This window comes from Salvelinus sp. IW2-2015, linkage group LG4q.1:29 (genome assembly GCF_002910315.2).
Source record: "Salvelinus sp. IW2-2015 linkage group LG4q.1:29, ASM291031v2, whole genome shotgun sequence".
Classification (NCBI taxonomy): domain Eukaryota; kingdom Metazoa; phylum Chordata; class Actinopteri; order Salmoniformes; family Salmonidae; genus Salvelinus; species Salvelinus sp. IW2-2015.
The window spans coordinates 72,959,085-72,984,134 of record NC_036842.1 but is presented as its reverse complement, the minus strand read 5'-3'; the positions used below and the strand labels follow the sequence as shown (position 1 = coordinate 72,984,134).

The window sequence follows — 25,050 nt, the reverse complement described above, 5'->3', positions numbered from 1 at the left end:
TTGGAGTTGCCAAAAGGCACCTAAAGGCAACTCTCAACCATGAGAACAAGATTCTCTGGTCTGATGAAACCAAGATTGAACTCTTTGGCCTGTATTGCCAAACGTCACGGCTGGAGGAAACCTAGCACCATCCCTACAGTGAAGCATGGTGGTGGCAGCCTCATGCTGTGGGGATGTTATTCAGCGACAAGGACTGGGAGACTAGTCGAATCGAGGCAAAGATGAACGGAGCAAGTACAGAGAGATCCTTGATGAAAACCTGCTCCATAGCGCTCAGGACCTCAGACTGGGTGAAGGTTCACCTTCCGACAGGAAAACAACCCTAAGCACACAGCCAAGACAACGCACGAGTGGCTTTGGGACAAGTCTCTGAATGTCCTTGAGTGGCCCAACCCGATTGAACATCTCTGGAGAGACCTGAAAATAGTGCTGCAGCAATGCTCCCCATCCAACCTGACAGAGCTTGAGAGGATCTGCCAGAGAAGAATAGGAGAAAGAAGCTCGCCACACCAAGACAGGTGTGCCAAGCTTGTAGCGTCATACCCAAGAAGACTCGAGGCTGTAATCGCTGCCAAAGGTGCTTCAACAAAGTACTGAGTAAAGGGTCTGTTAGCAGTCGATGGTACTCTTCYATAACACAGACCCCAAAGCGAATCAGGGGGAGGAAAATAGGTTTATTCAAAGAGGATAAATCATAGATGTTATGCTGAGAGGTAGATGGTAYAGTTTCTTATAACGCTTCAAATGGTCCCACGTTTCCATACCCACTTCTCTGGGATATTTCAAAGTTTTTGACCATTCATCCAACTCTTTTGGAGATGCTGATTTATGTGTGATTACTGTCACCGGGGGTTTGTCTTTACCACCTTTTACAGCCTGTGTTCTGGTTGGCCTAAGACATCGTTCGTCACAGGTGTCAGTATCTGTTGACTCAAAGCCAGGCAGTGCTGACCAGATGCTTGAAACCCGATTATCCTTGAGCAACTCAGCCTGAGGGTGGATTGAAGGAACAAAGGGTCCCCCACATGTTGGAGCCAAGTCTGGTTTTACGACCCTTGCCTGTAATTGTTGAATTTCTTCTTTCAAGGTTTTGATCTGTCCTCCAAGAGCTTTCAAACTTTCTTTATCTCTCTGCATTGTCCTATCATGATTCTCCAGAAATAATTTCTCATCCCGTTTTCTTACTTCGGCTAATACAGTTAAAGACCATCGTGTCTTTGTCAAGGAATTAGACATTCTCTGTATTTTTCCAAGCTTTTTGTATATCAGACAGATTCCATATTCCATCTTTGTCAACTATGACAAAATATTTCTTTATTATCTCTTGCCTGCACTTCTCTACTTTGAAATGGTTCTTCATATCACTAGTATCACTACTATTTTTCATGCTCACATCCGAAGGAGCTGTTCCACCCTTTTCCAGAGTGGTTTTCTCACTTAACAATGACATTACATTAACTTCAAAAGTTCTATAATATATATCTCTATGTTTATATATTTATATATTTATTTACCCCCACTCAAAAAATTATATATATTTTAATATAGAAAGGACTCTAACCTTTTAACAGAGAACAAAGGACTTGAACCATATACATCACAGATACGTATCACTCATTGCATGCACTAATTTTGACCTGATTTGGTTCTTTTAAAATGCTATTGGTCTAGACTCACCCAGCAACTATGCCATCAATCAGGAGATTGAGAGTTGACTCCCCAAAGTGGGTTGTGCTCAGCCTTCTCTCTTTCCTCTGGATCAACACAGTTGATATGTTTTTCTTGTTGTTCAGACCAATTCATCCGGGTCACGGCACCAAGTGTTAGCAGTTGATGTTATTCTTCAATAACACAGACCCCAAAGCAAATCAGGCGGAGGAAAATAGGTTTATTCAAATAGGACAAATCARGCTTGGAAGTAGATGGTCATTCTCCCCTGTCCTCAGTGATGCTCTCCTGAGACTCTCTCCACAGAACAAAGGGACAGCATGTAGTTTCATAACCCAGCCCTAGCCTGTGGTTGACCAATTAGAATTCCTTGCAATAAAACTAAGCCAACGGCCAAATAACAAGTATCCTATTTCAGGTTGGACCAATGAGAACGTGCCACACGTAGCTATAKGTTTAGGACTGTCATTCCTAGCAGATGTTGAACTGAAAACCAACTATTTCCATTGATAATTCCRTATTACAGAAAAAACACTTTCCATTGATAATTCCCTATTACAGAAAAAACACTTTCCATTGATAATTCCCTATTACAGAAAAAACACTATTTCCATTGATCGTTATTATTCTATTGACTTCTCGTCGTCTGTCTCTGCGTTGTGTATTTATCTTCTAAAACTCTTATATGTTTGAATATTTCCATAAATGCATATATAAAAAAATATATATAATTTTGGTGTAAAAATGTCTTAACCTGTTTTCGTTTGTCATTATGGGGTATTGTGTGTAGATTGACGGAAGTGGATAAAATAAAATAATTAGAATTAAGGCTGTGGAAAAAGTCAAGGGGTCTGAATACTTTCCGAATGCATTGTAGTACCTGTTTATGTGTCAGATAGATATGACCTATCCTAACTGCCATTGGTAATAGAACAGTGACTCTTCACTGACATTTTCAACCTCTCCCTGACCCAGTCTGTAATACCCACATGTTTCAAGCAGACCACGATAGTCCCTGTTCCCAAGAACGCCAAGGTAACCTGTCAAAATGACTATCGCCCCGTAGCACTCATATCTGTAGCCATGAAATGCTTTTAAAGTCATGGCACGATATGTATTGATATTGGATGTAGGCTGTGTGCTGTTTTTAAATGTTTGCAGTTCTGTCCTTGAGCTGTTRTTGTCTATTAATGTTCTYTATTATATCATGTTTTGTGCGGACCCCAAGAAGACTACACTACATGACCGAAAGTATGTGGCCACCTGCTCGTCGAACAGCTCATTCCAAAATCATAGGCATTAATATGGAGTTGGTCTCTACTTTGCTGCTATAACAGCCCCCACTCTTCTGGGAAGGCTTTCTAGAAAACCATGTGATTGCTGTATTTGATACCATTCCACTGATTCTGCTCCAGTCATTACCATGAGCCTGTTCTCCCCAATTAAGGTGCCACCAACCTCCTGTGTTCCAGAGGCAGTTTGGAACTCTGTAGTGAGTGCTACAACCAAGGACAGACCATTTTTACATGCTTCAGCACTCTGCYGTGTCGTTCTGTGAGCTTGTGTGGCCTACCACTTCGCGGCTGAGCCGTTGTTGCTCCTAGACATTTTTACTTCACAATAACAGTATTTACAGTTGACCGGGGCAGCTCTAGCAGGGCAGAAAATTGATGAACTGACTTGTTGGAAAGGTGGCATCCTATGACGGTGCCACGTTGAAAGTCACTGAGCTCTTCAGTAAGGCCAATGTTTGTGTATAGAGATTGCATGGCTGTGTGCTTGATTTTATACACCTGTCAGCAAAGGGTGTGGCTAAAATAGCCAAATCCACTCATTTCAAGAGGTGTCCACATGCTTTTGTATATACAGTGTAGCTGCTGCTTTCTCAATAGCTAAAGGGAATACCAAACACCGTCATCCCCAACACCATATAATTAATTTGTTCTTGCCTTTGCAAATTATTTCCTTGCAATATTGTTAATTTTGCTCTCAATACTTTTGGATTAAAGGTTTGTTATTAATCTAATTTTCATTTGCAATACTAAGAATTTTGTTCTCGAATTCAAAAGGTTTGCTTGATATTAAAGGCWCAAAAGTTTGACTGGTTTGGGCAAGTCTACCACCCACTGCTGTTGAGTCGGACTTCCTCTTGTGGTTTTATATTAGAAAGTAGAAACTCGGCCAAGCTTCCCCAAGCATATGAAAGGTCTTTGGCGCCACCATCAGTCCAGTCAACATATCACAGACACTTTGGTTATTATCAAGTGCTCCCTTCCTTCTCAGAGATTGCTGTCAGGGAGAGCCCCTTTGTAGGTATTGGCRATTTCAAAGTTCAGTGATAAATCCAATGATACAGGTGACAGATGAACTTATGTTTTCCTGTGGTGAAGGTTTGTGGTAGAGTAATCTTGTGAGTAGCAGTAAAAAAACGTATATCTCCTGTTCACCCATGCATGATTATAACCTGTTTACCTGTGACCTTATACACATGAACCACCACCACCACCGGACCCATAATAACACCAGTGAGACTGCTCTCTAGTGGTGAGAAGTGACAGACAAATACAAATAGATAAACATGGCTCTTACACCTCCAGTATCTGTCCTGATAACTATGTATGTGCTCTTCTCGCACCCTTTGCTCCTTCATCTAAAACMAATACATAGCCATATAATAATTCCATAAGAGAACTACGCTTACTTAGATTTCAATTAGCCTATAGGCTAAGGCATTAAAACCTCCATAAAATCTCACAGATCCAAAATAAAGTTCTACATTGTGCTATAGAAATTGTTGGTTTAATTGCAGAATATATTGATAGTACAGTACACCAATAAAAACACTGCCATATCGCGTCCTATTTTACATGACTTTTACATTTCTCCGATATGTGACATACACAATTGGGTTTCAGCTTATTTTACAAACAGTAATATATACATCAGTATAATAATACATAACATACAGACAGGCTCACGSAGCAACTTGACCCCATCACTTTCAGATGACAGATGGCTGTGTTATGCTGCGTTCACGTGCTAGTCGGAACTAGGAAACTCTTAAATGTAMGACTTATTACTGTTTGAACGTGTCACGTGTATAACTATAACCAATTAGCTAGTTGGGAATTTCTGAYTTCCCTAGTTCCGACTAGCGCGTGAATGCAGCATTAGTACACACACAATAAGAGACAGAGCATTCAACCCCTACGTGGAGTGACCTCCTAGCCCCATATTCATAAAGCATCTGCGTATGAGTGCTGATCTAGGATCAGGTCATCCTTGTCCATATAGTCTTATTCATTATGACCTAAAAGGCTAAACRGATCCTAGATCAGCACACCTACTCTGAGACACTTTGTGAATACGGGGAGGTGTCTGGCCTGACGCATCAGGAGACAGAGGAAATAGACAACCAAAACCACTAAGCCCAAAGACAACATAGGAAATAGCAATACAACATAAAATATGACATTTATCCATTGGTCACCCATGGCCATTCATTAAATCTTTACACATTGACACTTGATTCCCTTTCATTTCATACAGTCTTATCCTGTATAGGATGAGTGTTCATTCATTTTAGAGGTTGAGCTTATTATAAGAAAGGGCACCACAGTTCTGGGGTCAGTCCCAGGAGATACTACCGCAGTATCCTGGAGGCTGCGGCAGTATCCTGGAGTATCCTGGGGGCTGATCTGTCATTGGAGACCGCCTTGCGAAGCCTCACACCCCTCCGTATGGACTCCAGCATGTCCACTCCCTCCTGGGGCTTGAGGGGTAGGTGTTGTGGGTGTTGGGGTACAGAGTTTGTCCTGACTGGGTTCGCTGGCAGAGGGTCCAGAGGGGGGAAAGGGAACTGACCCTCACCAAGGGCATGGGCACTGGCCGCCAGCTCRCCTATCTTCTCCACCAGGCTGTGGCGGTTGGCGGCCAGCTGGGAGTCTTCCRCTGGGCTGAGGCCAGCCATGCTAGGGGGCTGCTGGGCGTAGACGCTTCGTTCCAGCCCCCCTTCGGAGCCCCAGGTGCTGGTGTTAGGCAGGCTCAGCAGCTTGGGGGAGACCTTCATGTACTCCAGGACACTGGGTGGAGTCTCATCTGCATACAGGTACTCYTCGCTGCCCATGCGCTTTTGGGTGGGGCTGAGGGAGTAGCCAGAGGAGTAGCTTCGAGAGTCTTGCACAGTGGGGGTCTTGACTGGAACCATGGGGGGGCGGATGGGGATGGGGCCCGAGGTGGAAGGGGTACGTCTCACTCCCGTTTTGGAGGAGGGGGTTCGGCGGATGGTGGCTGTTCCAGAGGTGATGGTTCCATGCCCCCCGTCACGACCTCCATCACCCCCTGCACTCTCTCCATGCGTACCCCCAGGAGGGCTCACTCCGGCTGGCAGCCCAGCGGTGCTAGCAGGCCTCTTGGTTTGGATCATGCGGCGGTAGTTCTGTGCGATGTTGCTGTGGCGGGGGATGGTGGAGGACTTGTCGAAGTCGGCCTCCCTGCTGGTGCCAGCATCCCCGTTCAGAGAGTAGCACTCATAGTCCGACCCTGAACAAAAGAGAGACAATGAAGTTAAACTGATCTGGTCAAATGAGAGRGGGTTTTTCTAAGAGGATGGATTATATTAGCTTCTGATCGAATAATGTGTGATAATTTGAAGGATGAATACATTTTATTTACTATGATACAGTATTTACCTTGAGGAGAAATTAGTATACTAGAGTGTATTTTACTTTGAGAGTGTATGTTGCTTTGAGAAGGTATATTATCTAGGTACTGTATGTAAGATATTTTAGCTCAATGATAATAACCTGCATAAATAAACGTTTAAAAAAAGATGTACAGGAGGGTACTGTTTAAAGGGATATGTGTAGAGTGTTTGTTACCCTGTGAGGGGATGGTGTCCTCTGAACAGGATGGTGTGTTGGTCTGGGTGCTGTAGCCACTYGAGTACTGCAGAGATTCCCTGCTATTCTTTTGATGCTCTACACTGAGACCCCGGATCAGCACCATGGCTAGTGTACTGGCTGCTGGGGACATGGCCTCACCGCTGTGCTGCACACACACAGAGACGCAGGCACACACACACACACACACACACACACACACACACACACACACACACACACACACACACACACACACACACACACACACACACACACACACCTGTCTCTTATACACATCTAGATGTGTATAAGAGACAGCACACACACACACACACACAGAGAGAGAGAGATGCAGGCACAGAAGGAAGAGAGTGAGAGAAAGAGAAGAGACTCATATTACCATACAGTAGTGACAAAGATTAAGATCCACATTTCAACAATGAATGCTGATGGTTGAGTGCTGTATCCACTGTGTGCTCATCATTACTTTGGCTGTGGCTATGGCAGCTTGGGCTAGAATGGACCTATGAGTGTCTGGATACATCCCAGAGAACCCTTTAGGACTGGAAGGAACCTCCTGCTCRCTCATCCTGTCCAATGACTCTCTCCTTCACTGCAGCGTGGTAGCCAATAAGGACTCGTAAGTACTCGTTTTGGACCAATCCTGTGGCGATATTATTGAGCCAATGAAGAAATMAACTAAACAATGTACCATTGGTTAGGCCGTCTATCAATCATCTGTTCAGGAGTCTTTTTCATTGTGGTACAATGGAAGCAGTATGGGGGTCCATGAAGAGGTTAGCCTGGTCTCAGATAGCCTGGTCCCAAACTGTTTGTGCTYTCTTGCTAACTCATGTCAAAGACCATAGGATTTGGCAAGACAACACAAATAGATCTGAGACCAGGCTAAAATGCTGAGGCCTAAGCATGAAAATGTTATTACAATGAGTTTTAGCAAATCTTTGGCATGAGATATTGGAAAGCTGAGTTTGACAAAATAATGGATAAAGAGGTCATAAAGTTACTATGCATCATGCATTATGCAAATGAGTTGATACAACCAAGGAAAAGGCAAATAAAATATGAAAAAGAGACAAAAAAGGAAAAGCGGCAACTGAAAACAAACCTTCCAGCTAGGAACTTTTGATGTGGGTGAGGGGGTGTTGGATCCAGGAGAGCGGTTAAATGTGGGGGATCCAGGAAGTATGCCAGAGAYAGGCCTGACGGAGCCAGTGTAAGAGAGAGTGGAGCGGAAGGTACCGAAGGATGAGCATGAGCCAAACTGCGGAATGGACAAACATGTCTGAGTCAGCATGTTCATCGCATACCTTAGGAAGATCCCTGGGGGCCACAATACGTGTGTGTATGTGAGTGTGTACTAACCGCGGCGGGAGAGTTGCACTCGCTGACAGACTGGCAGGTTTCTGATGCCTCAGAAGAGGCTGAGCTGGTTGTCTTCTGGAGATGGAAGGAGTGAGATAAGAGAACACTTTGTGACAAACTAACACAGAATATTTCTCTTTTGCCATGGAACACTGCAATAGTTGTCCATTTTATTTACAGAGTGATTCTAACAACAACTCTAGCATCATCTTACATTCTTGATTGTATAAGCAAAAACAAATACCATCCAAAAAGAGGATTGTCTTCATTATCAGTCTGACTTGTCTTAAGTGTTCTTTGACACTATATAAACTAGTGGCCCGCAGTGCTTGTCATTATACCCTGATGAAGACAGCTTGTCTGTCAAAACGTTGGTTATTAGGTTATTCAATTATTGCATCTGAGCTAGAGTGCGGCTCTCCTTTTCTTTTTCAAGTGTTCTACTCCGCTAGCCAGCACTGCGCCTAAACAGGTGTGCGTTTCATTCGCCTCCAGATTAATCTGTTACCCAGTAAACAGCACCCTACCGACAAAAAGCTCTAAAACGATGCTGAATGATCATTATTTTCCTGACACTGGTCAAAGACCCAAACAAGACTCCTTTGAATATAGCCAAAGGGAACGTGATAAGATAATTGTATCGGAGTCCCTTTTTGACATGCCGGGGGTAATTCAGACCTCTCGAAAGAACTGTTYAATTTATCTAAGCACCAGACGAGAATGCATCTACATATAGTCACTCTTAGTGATTATATGCGTCAAGTCATTAAGAACACACAGGAGTACATATCTTTACATAATTTACCCAAGGATGAAAAACAASCTTTGCTTGATTTACAATCCGATATGTTAGTCCTTACCCGCCCTGTTSATAAGGGTGGGTCGGTTGTACTCATTGATAGGACAGTTTATGTAAATMAGTGTCATTGACAACTGCTTGACAACACCTTTTACAAGAAACTCAGAAGTGACCCCACTTCCCAATTTCAGAACACTATCTTGACTGTCCTAGATGGGTATTTAAGTTCTGMTCAAATCACCAAAAAAGAACACAGCTTTTTGGCTATTCAACACCCTAAAATTGCCACTTTCTATACTTACACAAGAATGTTACAAAACCTCCAGGGCGCCCTTCTGTAGTGGCCATTGATGCAGTAACGGCACCTTTATCAACTTTTTTATTAGACCACTCYCAGAACAGCTCCCCTCCTTTGTAAAGGACACCAGCAGTGTGATCTCTATTATTGAATCTCTTGAACGTCTCCCTGATAATTCTTTGTTACTTTTGACAATTAGTCGTTATACACAAATATTCCACATGAGGGCAGTATTGAGGCKATGGAACATTTTCTTCTGCAACGTGACCCTAATGAACTACCTTCCAGTGCATGCATTATAACATTGTCTGAAATAGTACTCACACAACTACTTCATGTTTCTAAATGATTTCTTTATTCAGACGAAGGGTACTGCTATGGGATCCCCCATGGCTCCTAACTATGCTAATTTGTATGTGGGTTACATGGAGAAACAGTCTATTTTCAATCCTCTCAAAAATGTTTTCTTGCCAAACATTATTTGGAAATGGTATATTGATCATATTTTTGTTCTTTGGAGGGGTGATGCAAAACAGCTTCAGGTGTTCCATGCTTTTCTTAACTCTTGTTCTGAGCAACTGAGATTTACTATGCAATCTGACACACGTCAAATCAGTATCCTTGATCTTCTGATCTAGTGTGAGGATAATGTTCTATACACTGATTTTTACAGGAAATCTACTGATCATAATAGTTTGTTGAGGGCTGATAGTTGTTACCCGCTTCCCTTGAAAAGCAGTTTGCCCTACATCCAATTCTGTCGAATCAAAAGAATTTGCAAAAAACAATCAGATTTCGACAGAAATATGGCTGAGACGCAAAGAAAATTCAAGGAGAGGGGGTACAAAAATGGTCAYATTAATACTGCCATAGAGAAAATTCAAAAAYAATCGAGACATGATCTCTTTCAAGGACAGTCTCGCAAAAAGAAGCATTCTTGCGTTCTAACTGCCCGCTATTCAAAGTGTTCTGAACAAATTAAGGGAATCATTCACAAACATTGGCACATTCTAAGATCCGATGACATTATCTGTAATGTGTTTTCGGACCCTCCCTTGGTCGTATTCTCGRGGGGCAGAAATCTCAGAGATCAATTGGTAAACTCTGATTTACCACRCCAAYATARCCCTGCACCTCTATTTACGCCTCTACCGGATGGAAACTACCAGTGTAATGGCTACGCTCAATGCAATGGCACTTACAAATGTAGATCCTTCAAACACCCCCAAACAGGGAAACAGATCCCAATCAAATATGTTATCACGTGCTCCACTAAGACAGTTATATATCTTATAACTTGTCGTTGTGGAAAAYATTATGTGGGTAAAACAAAGCGCAAATTAAAAGTACGAATCTCGGAGCATCGTAGCACCATCAGGTGCAAAAACTCGACTTACCCAGTTGTGGCCCATTTTTGGAAGTGAACCACTCAATTTCATCCCTACATTATATTGGCAACGAACATGTCACCCTCAACAATTTATTGTTTAAATGAGAGGCTGCCTGGATGTTTAATTTAAAGACCCTTGCTCCCTTCGGTCTCAATGTAGACTTTGATCTGAAGCCATTCTTGTGATTATTGTGATTTTGCTATTCATTGTAAATGTTTGTAGGCCTATGTAGCCAAATTGTATCTATCATCGTATGCTATCCATTCGTGTTTTTTGTATGTTCTGTTTAAATCTGAGAATTAACCATTGATATCAGGCCACACCCGACCATGATTACAGACACCTGTGTGTGTCCTTTGACACTATATAAACTAGTGACCCGCATTGTTTGTCATTATACCCTGATGAAGACAGCTTGTCTGTCYAAACATTGGTTATTAGATTATTAAATTATTGCATCTGAGCTCCTAGAGTGTGCYGTTCTCCTTTTCTTTTTCTAGTGTTACCATACTCCCAAGTCTTGTTAATCAAGGATGTGCCGGTGAAACTGGAGTGTAGTCTAGGMCCTGACTGACTCAGAGGTGTGCCTACCTGGCTGGTGATGTCAGAGGGCATGGGTGAGGGGGGCTTGGAATGGGTGTTGGCATCCTGAGAGATGAACCCTGAGTCATGGGAGGAGACACTGCTGAGGCGGTGGGCAGCGGAGCTGGGCATCTGGAGGATACTGCACATACTGCTCTTCCTGGAAGCAGCACTGCTGGGAGAGGAGGGAGGGGTCTGATAGGACCAACTGTAGTCTGAACCCTTCAAGTCCCCGATCACCTGAGGAGAGGAGGGAGAAGCATAGCACAACACACAGTTAGCACAAGCAATACATACACTCAGTGCAGTATTCAGACTTGAGATCTGTTCACTAAACTCAGACTTTCGTGTAAATCAGTCATTGGTGTCAATGGGAGGTTTGTGTAAAAATCTGAGTTAAATCTGAAGTCTGAAGTCTGAATACCGTATTACCTATTTGACCTCAAGTTGATTGAATAACTCCAGGGTTTCTGTGTGTAWGTGTGTTAATTGCCGCTGGTTATCTGTGTTTGCTACTCGTTGAGCATGTGTGCTTGCATGATGAGTACATGTGTATGGACTGGAGTGTGTTTTGGGTTCAGGTATTTTGGAGAGMACGTACCTGCTCACTAGCCGGGGGCAGTTTGTGCGGGTCTTCAGTCAGCACTGTGAGGTCATCAACAATGGCCTGCAGGTGAGTGATCTCTCCCAGCATGGCTATCTCTCCATTCTGAGGATCAACAACAAGACCTTCTACTTAGCAACACACAGTCAAAGACAAAATAGTTTAGCTGAAATAACTGTGACAAACTGAAATAACTAACATGAAAGCTGAAACACATCCCTGTATGTTCTACCCAGATGAAGCCCACTAAACAACCCTATAWTAGGATGCAGTTTCCCCTGACACATATTCCGTCAAGTTTTTCCATATAATGGTTAATGTTACGATGTCGGGAAGGTAAACAGATTATAAATCTGTGCCTAAAAACAAGGCAACTTCTCCCCAGAGCCCACCCCTAGTATCTCAGCAGCCCTCCTCTCTCATCACCAGATAATCTAGTCAGGCAAGTTTTTTCCACATACTGGTTAAGGTTCAGATATGGGGAGGGTAATCTGATTCTCGATCTAAGCTCACCACCACAGGCTGCAGAAGGTTGATGAAGGAACAGTAGCGCCCCCTCTCCTCCAGGAGGGCCCGGCGCACCGCCTGCTTCTCTGTCTCCCCCATCAGCAGGTAGAGGTCACTGACGTCCTGCATGGCACTGTCCAGCTGGGGACGCAGGTTACCCCGGCCTGAGGAGGGGTAGGGAGGTAAAGAGAGAAGAGGAGATAGAGGAGGGAAGACAAGAAGAGGTAGAAGAGAGAGGGTCAGGGGATAGCAGAGGGAGGGGTCAATAGTGAGTGAAGGGGGAACAGGGTGCCAATGAGGGGCATTGGGTTAGATGGATAGAGTATGAGGATGAAATGAAAGGGGAGGGGGAAAAGAAAGACTGGTGATTATAACACTACTAAGTTTGACCGCCATTAAAAAACAACACTACAGTGAAATGAAACAATGTGTCAGTGAGAATAGGACGAAACTACGGCACATACAGTTGAAGTGGGAAGTTAACATACACTTAYGTTGGAGTCATTAAAACTCGTTTTTCAACCACTCCACAAATGTTTTGTTAATTAACAAACTATTGTTTTGGCAAGCCGGTTAGGACATCTWCTTTGTGCATGACACAAGTAATTTTTCCAACAATTGTTTACAGACAGATTATTTCACTTATAATTCACTGTATCACAATTCCAGTGGGTCAGAAGTTTACATACACTAAGTTGACTGTGCCTTTAAACAGCTTGGAAAATTCCAGAAAACGATGTCATGGCTTTAGAAGCTTCTGATAGGCTAATTGACATCATTTGAGTCAATTGGAGGTGTACTCGGTGCCTCTTTACTTACCTTCAAACCCAGTGCCTCTTTGCTTGACATCATGGGAAAATCAAAAGAAATCAGCCAAAACCTCAAAAAAAAAAATGTAGACCGCCACAAGTCTGGTTCATCCTTGGGAGCAATTTCCAAACACCTGAAGGTACCACGTTAATCTGTACAAACAATAGTACGCAAGTATAAACACCATGGGACCACTCAGCCATACACATCTAGATGTGTATAAGAGACAGGCCGTTACACGCTCAGGATAGAGACGCGTTCTGTCTCCTAGAGATGAACGTACTTTGGTGCAAAAAGTGCAAACCAATCCCAGAACAACAGCAAAAGACCTTGTGAAGATGCTGGAGGAAACCGGTACAAAAGTATCTATATCCACAGTAAAACGAGTCCTATATCGACATAACCTGAAAGGCCGCTCAGCAAGGAAGAAGCCACTGCTCCAAAACCTCCATAAAAAAGCCAGACTACGGTTTGCAACTGCACATGAGGACAAAGATCATACTTTTTGGAGAAATGTCCTCTGGTCTGATGAAACAAAAATAGAACTGTTTGACCATAATTATGTTTGGAGGAAAAAGGGGAAGGATTGCAAGCCAAAGAACACCATCCCAACCGTGATGCACGGGGGTGGCAGCATCATGTTGTGGGGGTGCTTGGCTGCAGGAGGGACTGGTGCACTTCACAAAATAGATGGCTACATGAGGAAGGAAAATTATGTGGATATATTGAAGCAACATCTCAAGACATCAATCAGGGAGTTAAAGCTTGGTCACAAATGGGTCTTCCAAATGGACAATGACCCCAAGCATACTTCCAAAGTTGTGGAAAAATGGCTTAAGGACAACAAAGTCAAGGTATTAGAGTGGCCATCACAAAGCCCTGACCTCAATCCCATAGAAAATGTGTGGGCAGAACTMAAAAAGCGTGTGCGAGCAAGGAGGCCTACAAACCTGACTCAGTTACACCAGCTCTGTCAGGAGGAATGGGCCAAAATTCACCCAACTTATTGTGGGAAGCTTCTGACCCACTGGGAATGCGATGAAAGAAATAAAAGCTGAAKTAAATCATTCTCTCTACTATTATTCTGACATTTCACATTCTTAAAATAAAATGGTGATCCTAACTGACCTAAAAAAGGGKATTTTTACTACGATTGAATGTCAGGAATTGTGAAAAACTGAGTTGAAATGTATTTGGCTAAGGTGTACGTAGACTTCCGACTTCAACTGTATGAGACCATGTGAGTCCTAAATGAGATGAGCAACAACCACTTGATATGGATGGAGGTCCTGAAATTAAAATGATTAACAAGCACAGGAAAATACAACACTGTGATGAAATATTCAGCTGCCATGTATGAGTCAGCCTTATGAAACATGGTGACATGACGACTAAGAGGGGTATGAAGAGGAGGAGGGACGATAACAGTGAGGGAGGAATATTAGGAGACACCAGTATCAGACAGACACAACACTACGGGTAAGATGGTCACACATAATGATGTGATGATGCACACACATTCACACAGACACACACCGAACAATAACTAGAACATTATCAGGAAATGCCTCATGCAATGCATATAAGAACGTGAGAACAGCACGCATACCTAAAAGCTCTACATCAGGGGAATAGGCCAGTGAGTGTGCAGAGGAGTAGACAGATAGGTAGCATGGGTGGAAAGAGGCAAGAGGGGGGGGGGGAAGCAGAGACAAAAAGCCCAATATTAGAGTTGGCACTGTCATCGTTATAAGCATGGAAATAGATAAAAGCAGGACTTGCTGTTGTAAACATAAACCTTATATTTTTTGACTACTCAAAAACTCAAAACTTTTTGAATAACACATTTCTGAATTACCCCTCATTGGAAACCCATGACAATGAATTTCACATCCAGTGCACTAGGTGGTGCAATCTCCCAGTTAGGTGATGGTAACTAGCAGCACTAWCAACATCCTCTATCTAAAGTCTACAGCCTGTTTTGGACAGTCGCTAATCAGTAGCCATTAGTTTCTAGAAGAAGCCAATCAGATTATGCTACAGGGTGRGGTTAGATGTTACCTTTCCTGGCTTTCTTTTGGAGCTTCATAGTGTCTGAGGACTTCCTCTTTATCTCCTGACGAGACCGTTTGTATTCTGAGGAGGAGAGGGACAATTCATTCTGGAGTTATGACATTTAATGGAGTTATGACTTACATTTGTCACAAAGTTCTTAAGCTTTGACCCCATAATGGCTGGGTTGTTCTGTCCCTCACCTTTGGCGTGGTCTTTGTCCAGCAGGTAAGCTGTCTTCTTCCATTCCTCTATCCTGTCCTGGAGAGGAGTGACTAGGCCTTCCATAAGAGCACTGGGAAGGAGAGGAAAGAAGAGGGAGAGTAAGGACAGGACTTGTATGACTRGTAGCACCATTAGCAATGCACAGAGATGTAGYGAGAGCAATTGGGCAAGGTGGAGTGGAGTACATACTTGGTTAAGTGGCGTAATTTAGTCTCAATGCTGCGGTGTCTCATGCACATCCTGGTCAGAGCTGAACCTATGTCCCTMGTGCCACCTGAAGAGGAAAAAGACTGGTTCTATTAGTATGGGTTTACACAACCACTGGGGGGCGGCATTGCATATTACAACAAGGGACCCTAGTCAGCTCAGCTTTTGCAGTTATTTTCTCCAACCAAAATCTTTGAGGAAAATGTCAAAAGTAATCAATCCAACATCTATAGGCTGCAGCCCATTSATCCTCAACATAATCTTGCATCTACTACCCTGGTGTGGACACCAACTACACCAATGCAATTGAATTGCATTCAGTGATTAAGTCACCCCACCCCACAACCCAGTAAATAACAGCTTGTCTGAGTTGCTGTACTACTTTTCCTCTCTTGTGTAATTAAAATGGGGTTTTAAGCCCAGGCTGGCCCCAAGCTGCAGGCTCCAGCGGCTGCAGGCTCCACCGGCTGCAGGCTCCACCGGCTGCAGGCTCCACCGGCTGCAGGCTCCACCGGCTGCAGGCTCCACCGGCTGCAGGCTGCATCCTGGGTTTTTTCTCAGGGTACTGCAGTAATATCTGACCGTATTGATCCTGTTCTAATGCACTGGTCCACAGAGGGATGATCGGGGGATGGTCGAGAGGGTCTCACATCATCACACACACACCCAGGTAGACAGGCAGGCACACACACAAATACACCTGTGCATGAACGCACACACGCATACACACACACACACAAATACACAAACAAACACCAAAACATCAGCCAGACGAGGACTACCTCCGATGAAGTTTGATGTGTGTATGTGCAGGCATATGTTTGTATGAGTCTTGTTTGTGTAGACAGGTGAAGTGATTTACATAACAACCCCCCCCCCCCTTCCTAACTTCTCAGCCCTCTATCCTGAAGGAAAAAGGAGGGAACCCTGTAAGGGGATATCCCTCTATTCTTCCCCAGCCTGCTCTGCCTTTCCTGTTCTCTCTGTGTTTCCTAAACACCATTCTTACAGGGGAGCGAGGAGAGACCGGCTTGAACCTGTCTGTCCATGAGAAAGGATCAACCTACCAGCCCTGGGCCTGCACACAGTTAAACCCTTTTAAAACTACTGTGCCAACCTGAACTGTAATGGCTCCAGCAACAATGGTGGATGTGTAGCCAGGCCAGAGCATTACAGCTCGGCTCAGTTCAGTAGTTCTGAAAAAGCTATTAGAGGTAAAAAAGAGAGTACAACTGCTGATATAACTGGGTCAAATCAAACATTCTCTGACTGAGGAATAATGAAGATGGATGCATACAATGAAGAGTAATCTATTCCATTTGTATACCCAGAGACTATACTAAATCCTTACTGAAACAAACTCATCATAAGACAAAGAACGATTCACAACACATTCCCTTAACTATTGGCTTCAGTGCTTCTGGGACTACATGAAAAGCCTTCCACCTCACAGACCTCCATCTCCCAAAGGCATCAGGGGTTTCCAGCCAGATGCTGGATGGCTTTGGGGGATCAATGGATGTATCCACTGACAATCATGTGTGGATGGGATGATATGTGGTGGGAGTTTAGTCGTGTTGTCATTTAGCTTTTTCCTTTCCAGGTGACTGAAAGGGGTAAAGGTGAGAGGTCAGAGGTTAGCCAGCTGAATCTCACCTACTGMGACAAAAGAGGAATTGATATAGGGAACAGGGGCCATGTGAGGCGCTTACAAACACCTATCTGTATTTATCTCTCCTGAAAGAGGTGCTGATTTGTAACATAACTGCCTGTGTATTTGCATTCATCAATATCGCCAATTTTAGTGAAACTATGGATTGGACTCWCCTCCCCATTCTGTCTAGTCTCTTTACAACACTTGATGAATTTTATAATTATTTAAAGGATGTTTGGCCTTCAAATCAATGTGAATATGCCAGTATCACACACATACAGTTGAAGTCAAAGTTGACAAACAGAGTCATTAAAACTCGTTTTTCAACCACTCCACAAATTTCTTGTWAACAAACTATAGTTTTGCCAAGTCGGTTAGGACTTGCATGACATAAGTCATTTTTCCAACAATTGTTTACAGACAGATTCTTTCACTGTATCACAATTCCAGTGGGTCAGAACTTTACATACACTCAGTTGACTGTGCCTTGAAACAGCTTGGAAAATTCCAGAAAATTATGTCATGGCTTTAGAAGTTTCTGACAGGCTAATTGACATAATTTGAGTCAATGTATCTGTGGATATATTTCAAGGCCTACCTTCAAACTCAGTGCCTCTTTGCTTGACATCATTGGAAAATCAAAAGAAATCAGTCAAGACCTCAGACAAAATAATTGTAGACCACAAGTCTGGTTCATCCTTGGGAGCAATTTCCAAACGCCTGAAGGTACCATGTTCATCTGTACAAACAATAGTACGCAAGTATAAACACCATGGGACCACGCAGCCGTCATACCGCTCAGGAAGGAGACACGTTCTGTCTCCTAGAGATGAACGTACTTTGGTGCAAAAAGTGCAAATCAATCCCAGAACAACAGCAAAGGACCTTGTGAAGATGCTGGAGGAAACAGGTACAAAAGTATCTATATCCACAGTAAAACGAGTCCTATATCGACATAACCGAAAGGCGCTCAGCAAGGAAGAAGCCACTGCTCCAAAACCGCCATACAAAATATAATCACACTCTATTTATTCTTACAGTTTGGGTAGTTGGAGAACGATTTGGGTCACGGGAGACCGTAAATTCTCATTTGGGACATCAGCTGAAAAGGTTTAAGAAACCCTGACAGAAAAAATGCACAAGTTTAAGCATAAACTTGTATACATTTACAGTATTGCACATGTAAATGCACACACAGAGAGACACACACACTCAGGGACACATACACAGGACACACAGACACTTTCTCAGTGTTCCTCTTTCCACAATGTCTTTTCACTACAGGAGGCGTCCACAGCTGCAGATCACTCTAAAGAGGGTGATTTGGCAGGAGGAGGAACGAAGGAGGAGGAGGTGGATGGAGAAGGAAGGAAGGAAGTAATGGACCTTTTATCTCTATAACAGACCTTCCCAATGTCACTGCAGCCAACACACACACACACATCCCCCCCCCCCCCAGAAGGGATTAGCTGACAGCTACATTCCTGGAGAGGTCCTATACAGCAGGCTTCCTGCATACTGGAGACCTGGCCATGAGCGGACACGCTCTACGCTTCACGCCTTGGAGTCCCACAGCCACCAGAATAGCCCARACCACAGGCCTGGCTGGAGCAGACACAGGGATAGCCTCAAACTCTCCCCTCACTAACGCCTGTCTAAAATGGATCCATCCAATGCAACGCACATCGAAGGGAATTGCCATTCTGGATGTGCTCAACACAGACAAAGTGAGAAATAACCATTACGCAAACCAGCTGTGTATAACAAAATGMAAGAAATAACAGCTGCCATCGTAAATAGTCACATCTCAGAGGTGGATGAACGTATAGGCACATACTCACACAGGTAGCTACATAGCTGTATACCACCATAGTAAAAGTGGTTGTGTACAGTATTGTTGAGCAGACCAGGCTCATAGACTGGTGAGTGGTTCCAGACCCAGACCACTGGTCCTGATTATCCCCAGTGATCCTCAGGGGAGGAGAAGCACCACTTTAACAGACTGGCTTTTCGGGGCTGCACTGGCCCCGCCAGGAGCTACAGGACTAGAGCCAGGGGCCTCCATCACTGTCTTCAACATGGTGTGTGTGTCAAATCAAATTTTATTGGTCGCGTACACATATTTTGTAGATGTTATTGCGGGTGTATTGAAATGCTTATGTTCCTAGCTCCAACAGGACAMTAATACATAACAGRACAAAACAATACACYCAAATCCCCAAAATTAACATAAATTACGAAATATAGAAATATTAGAAAGAGCAATGTCAGAGTCTGATGGTATGTATAGAACTTATTGACAGTATATGAATAGAAAAGGTGTGTACAGCAGTAATTATTAGACCCCTTGACTTTTTCCACATTTTGATATGTTACAGCCTTATTCTAAAATGGATTAAATCGTTTTTTRCCCTCATCAATCTACACACAATACCACAATGACAAAGCAAAAGCAGTTTAAACATTTTTGCTCATTTATTAKAAATTAAAAACTGAAATATCACATTTACATGAGTGTTCAGACCCTTTACTCAGTACTTTGTTGAAGCACCTTTGGCAGTGATTACAGCCTCGAGTCTACTTGGGTATGATGCTACAAGCTTGTATTTGGGGAGTTTCTCCCATTCTTCTCTGCAGATCCTCTCAAGCTCTGTCAGGTTGGATAAGGAGCGTTGCTGCACAGCTATTTTCAGGTCTCTCCAGAGATGTTCGATCAGGTTCAAGTCTGGGGTCTGGCTGGGCCACTCACGAACATTCAGAGARTTGTCCCGATGTCTCTTGGCTGTGTGCCTAGGGTCATTATCCTGTTGGAAGGTGAACCTGCGCCCCAGTCTGAGGTCCTGAGCGCTCACCGTAGGGACGGTGCCAGGTTTCCACCTGGGMGCAGCCCGTCAGGAAGTTCAGGATCCAGTTGCAGAGGGAGGTGTTTAGTCCCAGAGTCCTTAGCTTAGTGATGAGCTTTTAGGGCACTATGGTGTTGAACGCTGAGCTGTAGTCAATTAGTAGCATTCTCACATAGGTGTTCCTTTTGTCCAGGTGGGAAAGGGCAGTTTGGAGTGCAAAAGAGATTGCATCATCTGTGGATCTGTTGGTGCGGTATAGAAATTGGAGTGGGTCTAGGGTTTCTGGGATAATGGTGTTGATATGAGCCATGACCAGGCTTTCAAGGCACTTCATGGCTGCAGACGTGAGTGCTACGGGTCAGTAGTCATCTAGGCAGGTTACCTTGGTGCTCTTGGGCACAGGGACTATTATGGTGGTCTGCTTGAAACATGTTGATATTACAGACTCGGTCAGGGACAAGTTGAAAATGTCAGTGAAGACACCTGCCAGTTGGTCAGACCATGCTCAGAGTACATGTCTTGGTAATCCGTCTGGCCCTGTGGCCTTGTGAATGTTGATCTGTTTAAAGCTCTTACTCGCATCGGCTACGGAGAGCGTGATCACACAGTCGTCCGGAACAACTGATGCTCTCATGCATTCTTCAGTGTTGCTTGCCTCGACGCAAGCATAGCATCTATTTAGCTCATCTGGTAGGCTCGTGTCACTGGGCAGCTCGCGGCTGTGCTTCCCTTTGTAGTCTGTAATAGTTTGCAAGCCCTGCCACATCCGACTAGTGTCGGGGCCGGTGTAGTACGATTCAATCTTAGTCCTGTATTGACACATTGCCTGTTTGATGGTTCGTCGGAGGGCATAGCGGTATTTCTTATAAGCGTCAGAGTCCCGCTCCTTGAAAGCGGCAGCTCCACCCTTGAGCTCAGTGGAGYTGTTGCCTGTAATCCATGGCTTCTGGTTGGGGTATGTACGGTTACTGTGGGGACGACGTCATGGATGCACTTATTGATGAAGCCAGTGACTGATGTGGTGTACCCCTCAATGCCATCGGAAGAATCACATAACATATTCCAGTCTGTGTTAGCAAAACAGTCCTATAGCTTAGCATCTGCGTCATCTGACCACTTTCTTATTGAGCGAGTCACTGGTACTTCCTGCTTTAGTTTTTGCTTGTAAGCAGGAATCAGGAGGATACAGTTATGATCAGATTTGCCAAATGGAGGGCTTTGTACGTGTCTCTGTGTGTGGAGTAAAGGTGGTCTAGAGTTTTTTCCCCTCTTGTTGCACATGTAACATGCTTGTAGAAATGAGGTAAAACAGATTGAAGTTTCCCTGCATTAAAGTCCCCGGCCACTAGGAGCGCCMCCTCTGGATGAGCATTTTCTTGTTTGCTTATGGCCTTATACAGCTCGTTGAGTACCGTCTTAGTGCCAGCATCGGTTTGTGGTGGTAAATAGACAGCTACGAAAAACATAAATAGTGTGGTCTACAGCTTATCATGAGATACTCTACTTTAGGCAAGAAAACCTTGAGACTTCCTTAATATTACATTTCGTGCACCAGCTGTTATTGACAAATAGACACAGACCGCCACTCCTTGTCTTAACGGAGGAAGCTGTTCTATCTTGCCGATGGACAGAAAACCCAGCCTGCTGTATGTTATCCATGTCATCGTTCAGCCATGACTCAGTGAAACATATGATATAACAGTTTTTAATGTCCCGTTGGTAGGATAGTCTTGATCGGAGCTCATCCATTTTGTTATCCAATAATTGCATGTTGGCTAATAGGACTGAAAAGGCAGATTACTCACTCGCTGTCAGATCCTTACAAGGCACCCCGACCTACGTCCCCGATATCTCTGTCTCTTCTTAATGCGAATGACAGGGATTTGGGCCTTGTCTGAAGTAAATCCTTCGCGTCCYACTAGTTAAAGAYAAAGTATTTGTCCAGTACGAGGTGAGTAATCACTGTCCTGATATTCAGAAGCTCTTTTCGGTCATAAGAGGCGGTGGCAGAAACAATATGTACAAAATAAGTTACAAATAACACGAAAAAACACACACAATAGCACAATTGTTTGGGAGGTTCAGTAAAACGGCAGCCATCTCCTCCGGCGCCATTCTTTTATGCACTTTCAACTGTGGGACCTTATCTAGATAGGTGTGAGCCATTCCAAATCATGTCCAATTAATTGAATTTACCACAGTGGCGAATTTGCCAATCTTGGTGTTCTCTGGCAAATGCCAAACGTCCTGCACGGTGTTGGGCTGTAAGCACAACCCCCACCTGTGGACGTCGGGCGCCTCAATACCACCCTCATGGAGTCTGCTTCTGACCGTATTGAGCAGACACATGACATTTGTGGCCTGCTGGAAGTCATTTTGCAGGGCTCTGCAGTGCTCCTCCGCTTGCACAAGGCGGAGGTAGCGATCCTGCTGCTGGGTTGTTGCCCTCGCTACGCCTCCTCCACGTCTCCTGATGTTAACTGGCCTGTTCTCCTGGTAGCGCCTCCATGCTCTGGACACTACGCTGACAGAACACAGCAAACCTCTTCCATAGCTCGGCATTGATGTGCCATCCTGGATGAGCTGCACTACCTGAGCCACTTGTGTGGGTTGTAGACTCCGTCTCATGCTACCACTAGATGGAAAGCACCGCCAAGCAGTCAAAAGAGTGACCAAAACATGACACCGGCCAGGAAGCATAGGAACTGAAAAGTGGTCTTGCGTTCAACCAACTGGCAGAACCCACTCCTTTGATTTAGGGGGTCGTCTTGCTAATTGCTAGTAATTTCCACTTTTGTCTATTCATTGCTTGCAAACAGCTATGTGAAATTTATATGTCAACTCTGAAAGTGCTTCCTAAAGTGGATATAGTTTAGTGTTTCACAGAAGTGTATGACTTGGAGTTACAGCTTGTGTTGTTTAAGTGGTTCCCTTTGAATTGTATGTTTGGAGCTCAGGTGTATTACACAGTTTGAAGAGCGGAAACCAATTTTCACGCATACACCTTTTACCAAATACAGGTAGTTAAAACCACGTTTTTCACAATTCCCTAGCATTTAATCCAGTACAAAGTCCTGTCTTAGTCAGTTAGGATCACCTTATTTAGTGTTAATCACGAAATGACTGAAGGATGTTAAGAATAATTAGTAAGATGCAATATATTTTCAAGTTATTTCTTTATCGATCACATTCCCCAGTGGGTCAGAATTTGTAATACACGCTCTAAATACCGTATACTGGTAGCATTGCTTTAATATTGCTTAACTGGTGGGTCAAACGTGTCTCAGGGTAAGACTTCCCATAAACACTTACACCACAATAAGTTGGGGTAGAATTACTGCCTTGGCCCTTCTCTACAGAGCGTGTGAGACTGAGTCAGGTAGCGCTCAGACATCCTTCTTCGACAACACAACTGTTTTCAGTTCTGGCCAAACAATTTTCTATCGGATGAACGGTCCGCGGCTTTGTGCAGGCCACTCCAATACCTTGACTTTGTTGTCTTTAAGCCATTTTGCCACAACTTTGGAAGTATGCTTGGGGTCATTGTCCATTTGGAAGACCCATTTGCGACCAAGCTTTAACTTCCTGACTGATGTCTTGAGATGTTGCTTCAATATATCCACATAATTTTCCTACCTCATGATGCCATCTATTTTGTGAAGTGCACCAGTCCCTCCTGCAGCAAAGCACCCCCACAACATGACTGTCACGCCCTGACTTTAGTTATATTTGTTTTCTTGATTTTTTGGTTAGGTCAAGGTGTGACAAGGGTGGTTTGTTTAGTTTTTGTATTGTCTAGGGTTTTTGTCTTGTCTAGGGTTTTTGTTTATCTTTGGGGATTTTGTATGGTCTAGGGGTATGTAGGTTTATGGTGGCCTGAATTGATTCCCAATCAGAGACAGCTGTTTCTCGTTGTCTCTGATTGGGGAGCCTATTTAGGTTGCCATTTTTCCATGTTGGTTTTGTGGGTAGTTTTAGGTTTTTAGGTTTAGGTTGCTGCACCTTACAGGACTGTTTAGTTTTTGTTTCACTCTCTTTGTTATTTTCTTTAGTGTTTCTTTTCGAATAAAAATAACATGAACACTTGCCACGCTGCGCTTTGGTCCGATGACTACTCTTCACCCTTAGACGATCGTTACAATGACGCTGCCACRCCCGGTGCTTCACGGTTGGGATGGTGTTCTTCGGCTTGCAAGCCTCCCCCTTTTTCCCTCCTAACATAACGATGGTCATTATAGCCAAACAGTTCTATTTTTGTTATCAGACCAGAGGACATTTCTCCAAAAAGTATGCTCTGTGTCCCCATGTGCAGTTGCAAACCGTAGTCTGGCTTTTTATGGCAGTTTTGGAGCAGTGGCTTCTTCCTTGCTGAGCGGCCTCATGGGTTATGTCGATATAGGACTCGTTTTATTGTGGATATAGATACTTTGTACCGGTTTCCTCCAGCATCTTCACAAGGTCCTTTGCTGTTGTTCTGGGATTGATTTGCACTTTTCACACCAAAATACATTAATTTCTAGGAGACAGAATGCATCTCCTTCCTGAGCGGTATGACGGCTGCATGGTCCCATGGTGTTTATACTTGCATACTATTGTTTGTACAGATGAATGTGGTACCTTCAGGCATTTGGAAATTGCTCCCAAGGATGAACCAGACATGTGGAGGTCTTGGCTGATTTCTTTTGATTTTCCCATGATGTCAAGCAAAGAGGCACTGAGTTTGAAGATAGGCCTTGAAATACATCCACAGGTACACCTCCAATTGACTCAAATTATGTCAATTAGCCAATCAGAAGCTTCTAAAGCCAGTGACGATAATTTTCTGGAATTTTCCAAGCTGTTTAAAGGCACAGTCAACGTTAGTGTACTGTAAAGTTTTGACCCACTGGAATTTGTGATACCAGTGAATTATAAGTGAAATAATCTGTCTGTAAACAATTGTTTGGATAAAGATAGACTTAGGACAGCGACTACTTTGTGCATGGAGCAACAACAGACTTGGACGAAACTAAATAGTTGTGTGTTCTGTGCCTAAAAGGAGTGATGAGGAGTGGGTTTGAAGTACGGAGTGGAGGTTGTTTCGAATGGACTGCCATCTAAGTGTATGTAGAAGCTGGATCCAAGCTTCAAGGCTGTATAGGTAT

The 25,050-nt window shown here is 43.8% G+C and overlaps 1 protein-coding gene across 2 annotated transcripts in view; it reads right to left on the bottom strand.

Annotated features, from left to right (window-relative positions):
- Nucleotides 1-4,433: 4,433 nt before the first annotated feature.
- LOC111962513 (protein MTSS 2-like) overlaps nucleotides 4,434-25,050 on the bottom strand; it is a 49,574-nt gene continuing 28,957 nt past the window's right edge. The window contains exons 4-13 of one of the 2 annotated variants that reach the window (XM_023985654.3): nucleotides 15,392-15,476; nucleotides 15,181-15,272; nucleotides 14,987-15,061; nucleotides 12,122-12,279; nucleotides 11,606-11,713; nucleotides 11,014-11,244; nucleotides 7,935-8,009; nucleotides 7,678-7,833; nucleotides 6,549-6,717; nucleotides 4,434-6,210 (exon numbers count right to left, since the gene is read on the bottom strand). In XM_023985654.3, coding sequence (XP_023841422.1) covers nucleotides 5,312-6,210; nucleotides 6,549-6,717; nucleotides 7,678-7,833; nucleotides 7,935-8,009; nucleotides 11,014-11,244; nucleotides 11,606-11,713; nucleotides 12,122-12,279; nucleotides 14,987-15,061; nucleotides 15,181-15,272; nucleotides 15,392-15,476 — 2,048 coding nt within the window. In that variant the 3' untranslated portion in view covers nucleotides 4,434-5,311. The remainder of the gene's footprint in view (nucleotides 6,211-6,548; nucleotides 6,718-7,677; nucleotides 7,834-7,934; nucleotides 8,010-11,013; nucleotides 11,245-11,605; nucleotides 11,714-12,121; nucleotides 12,280-14,986; nucleotides 15,062-15,180; nucleotides 15,273-15,391; nucleotides 15,477-25,050) is intronic. The other variant, XM_070443101.1, reaches the window with a different exon arrangement.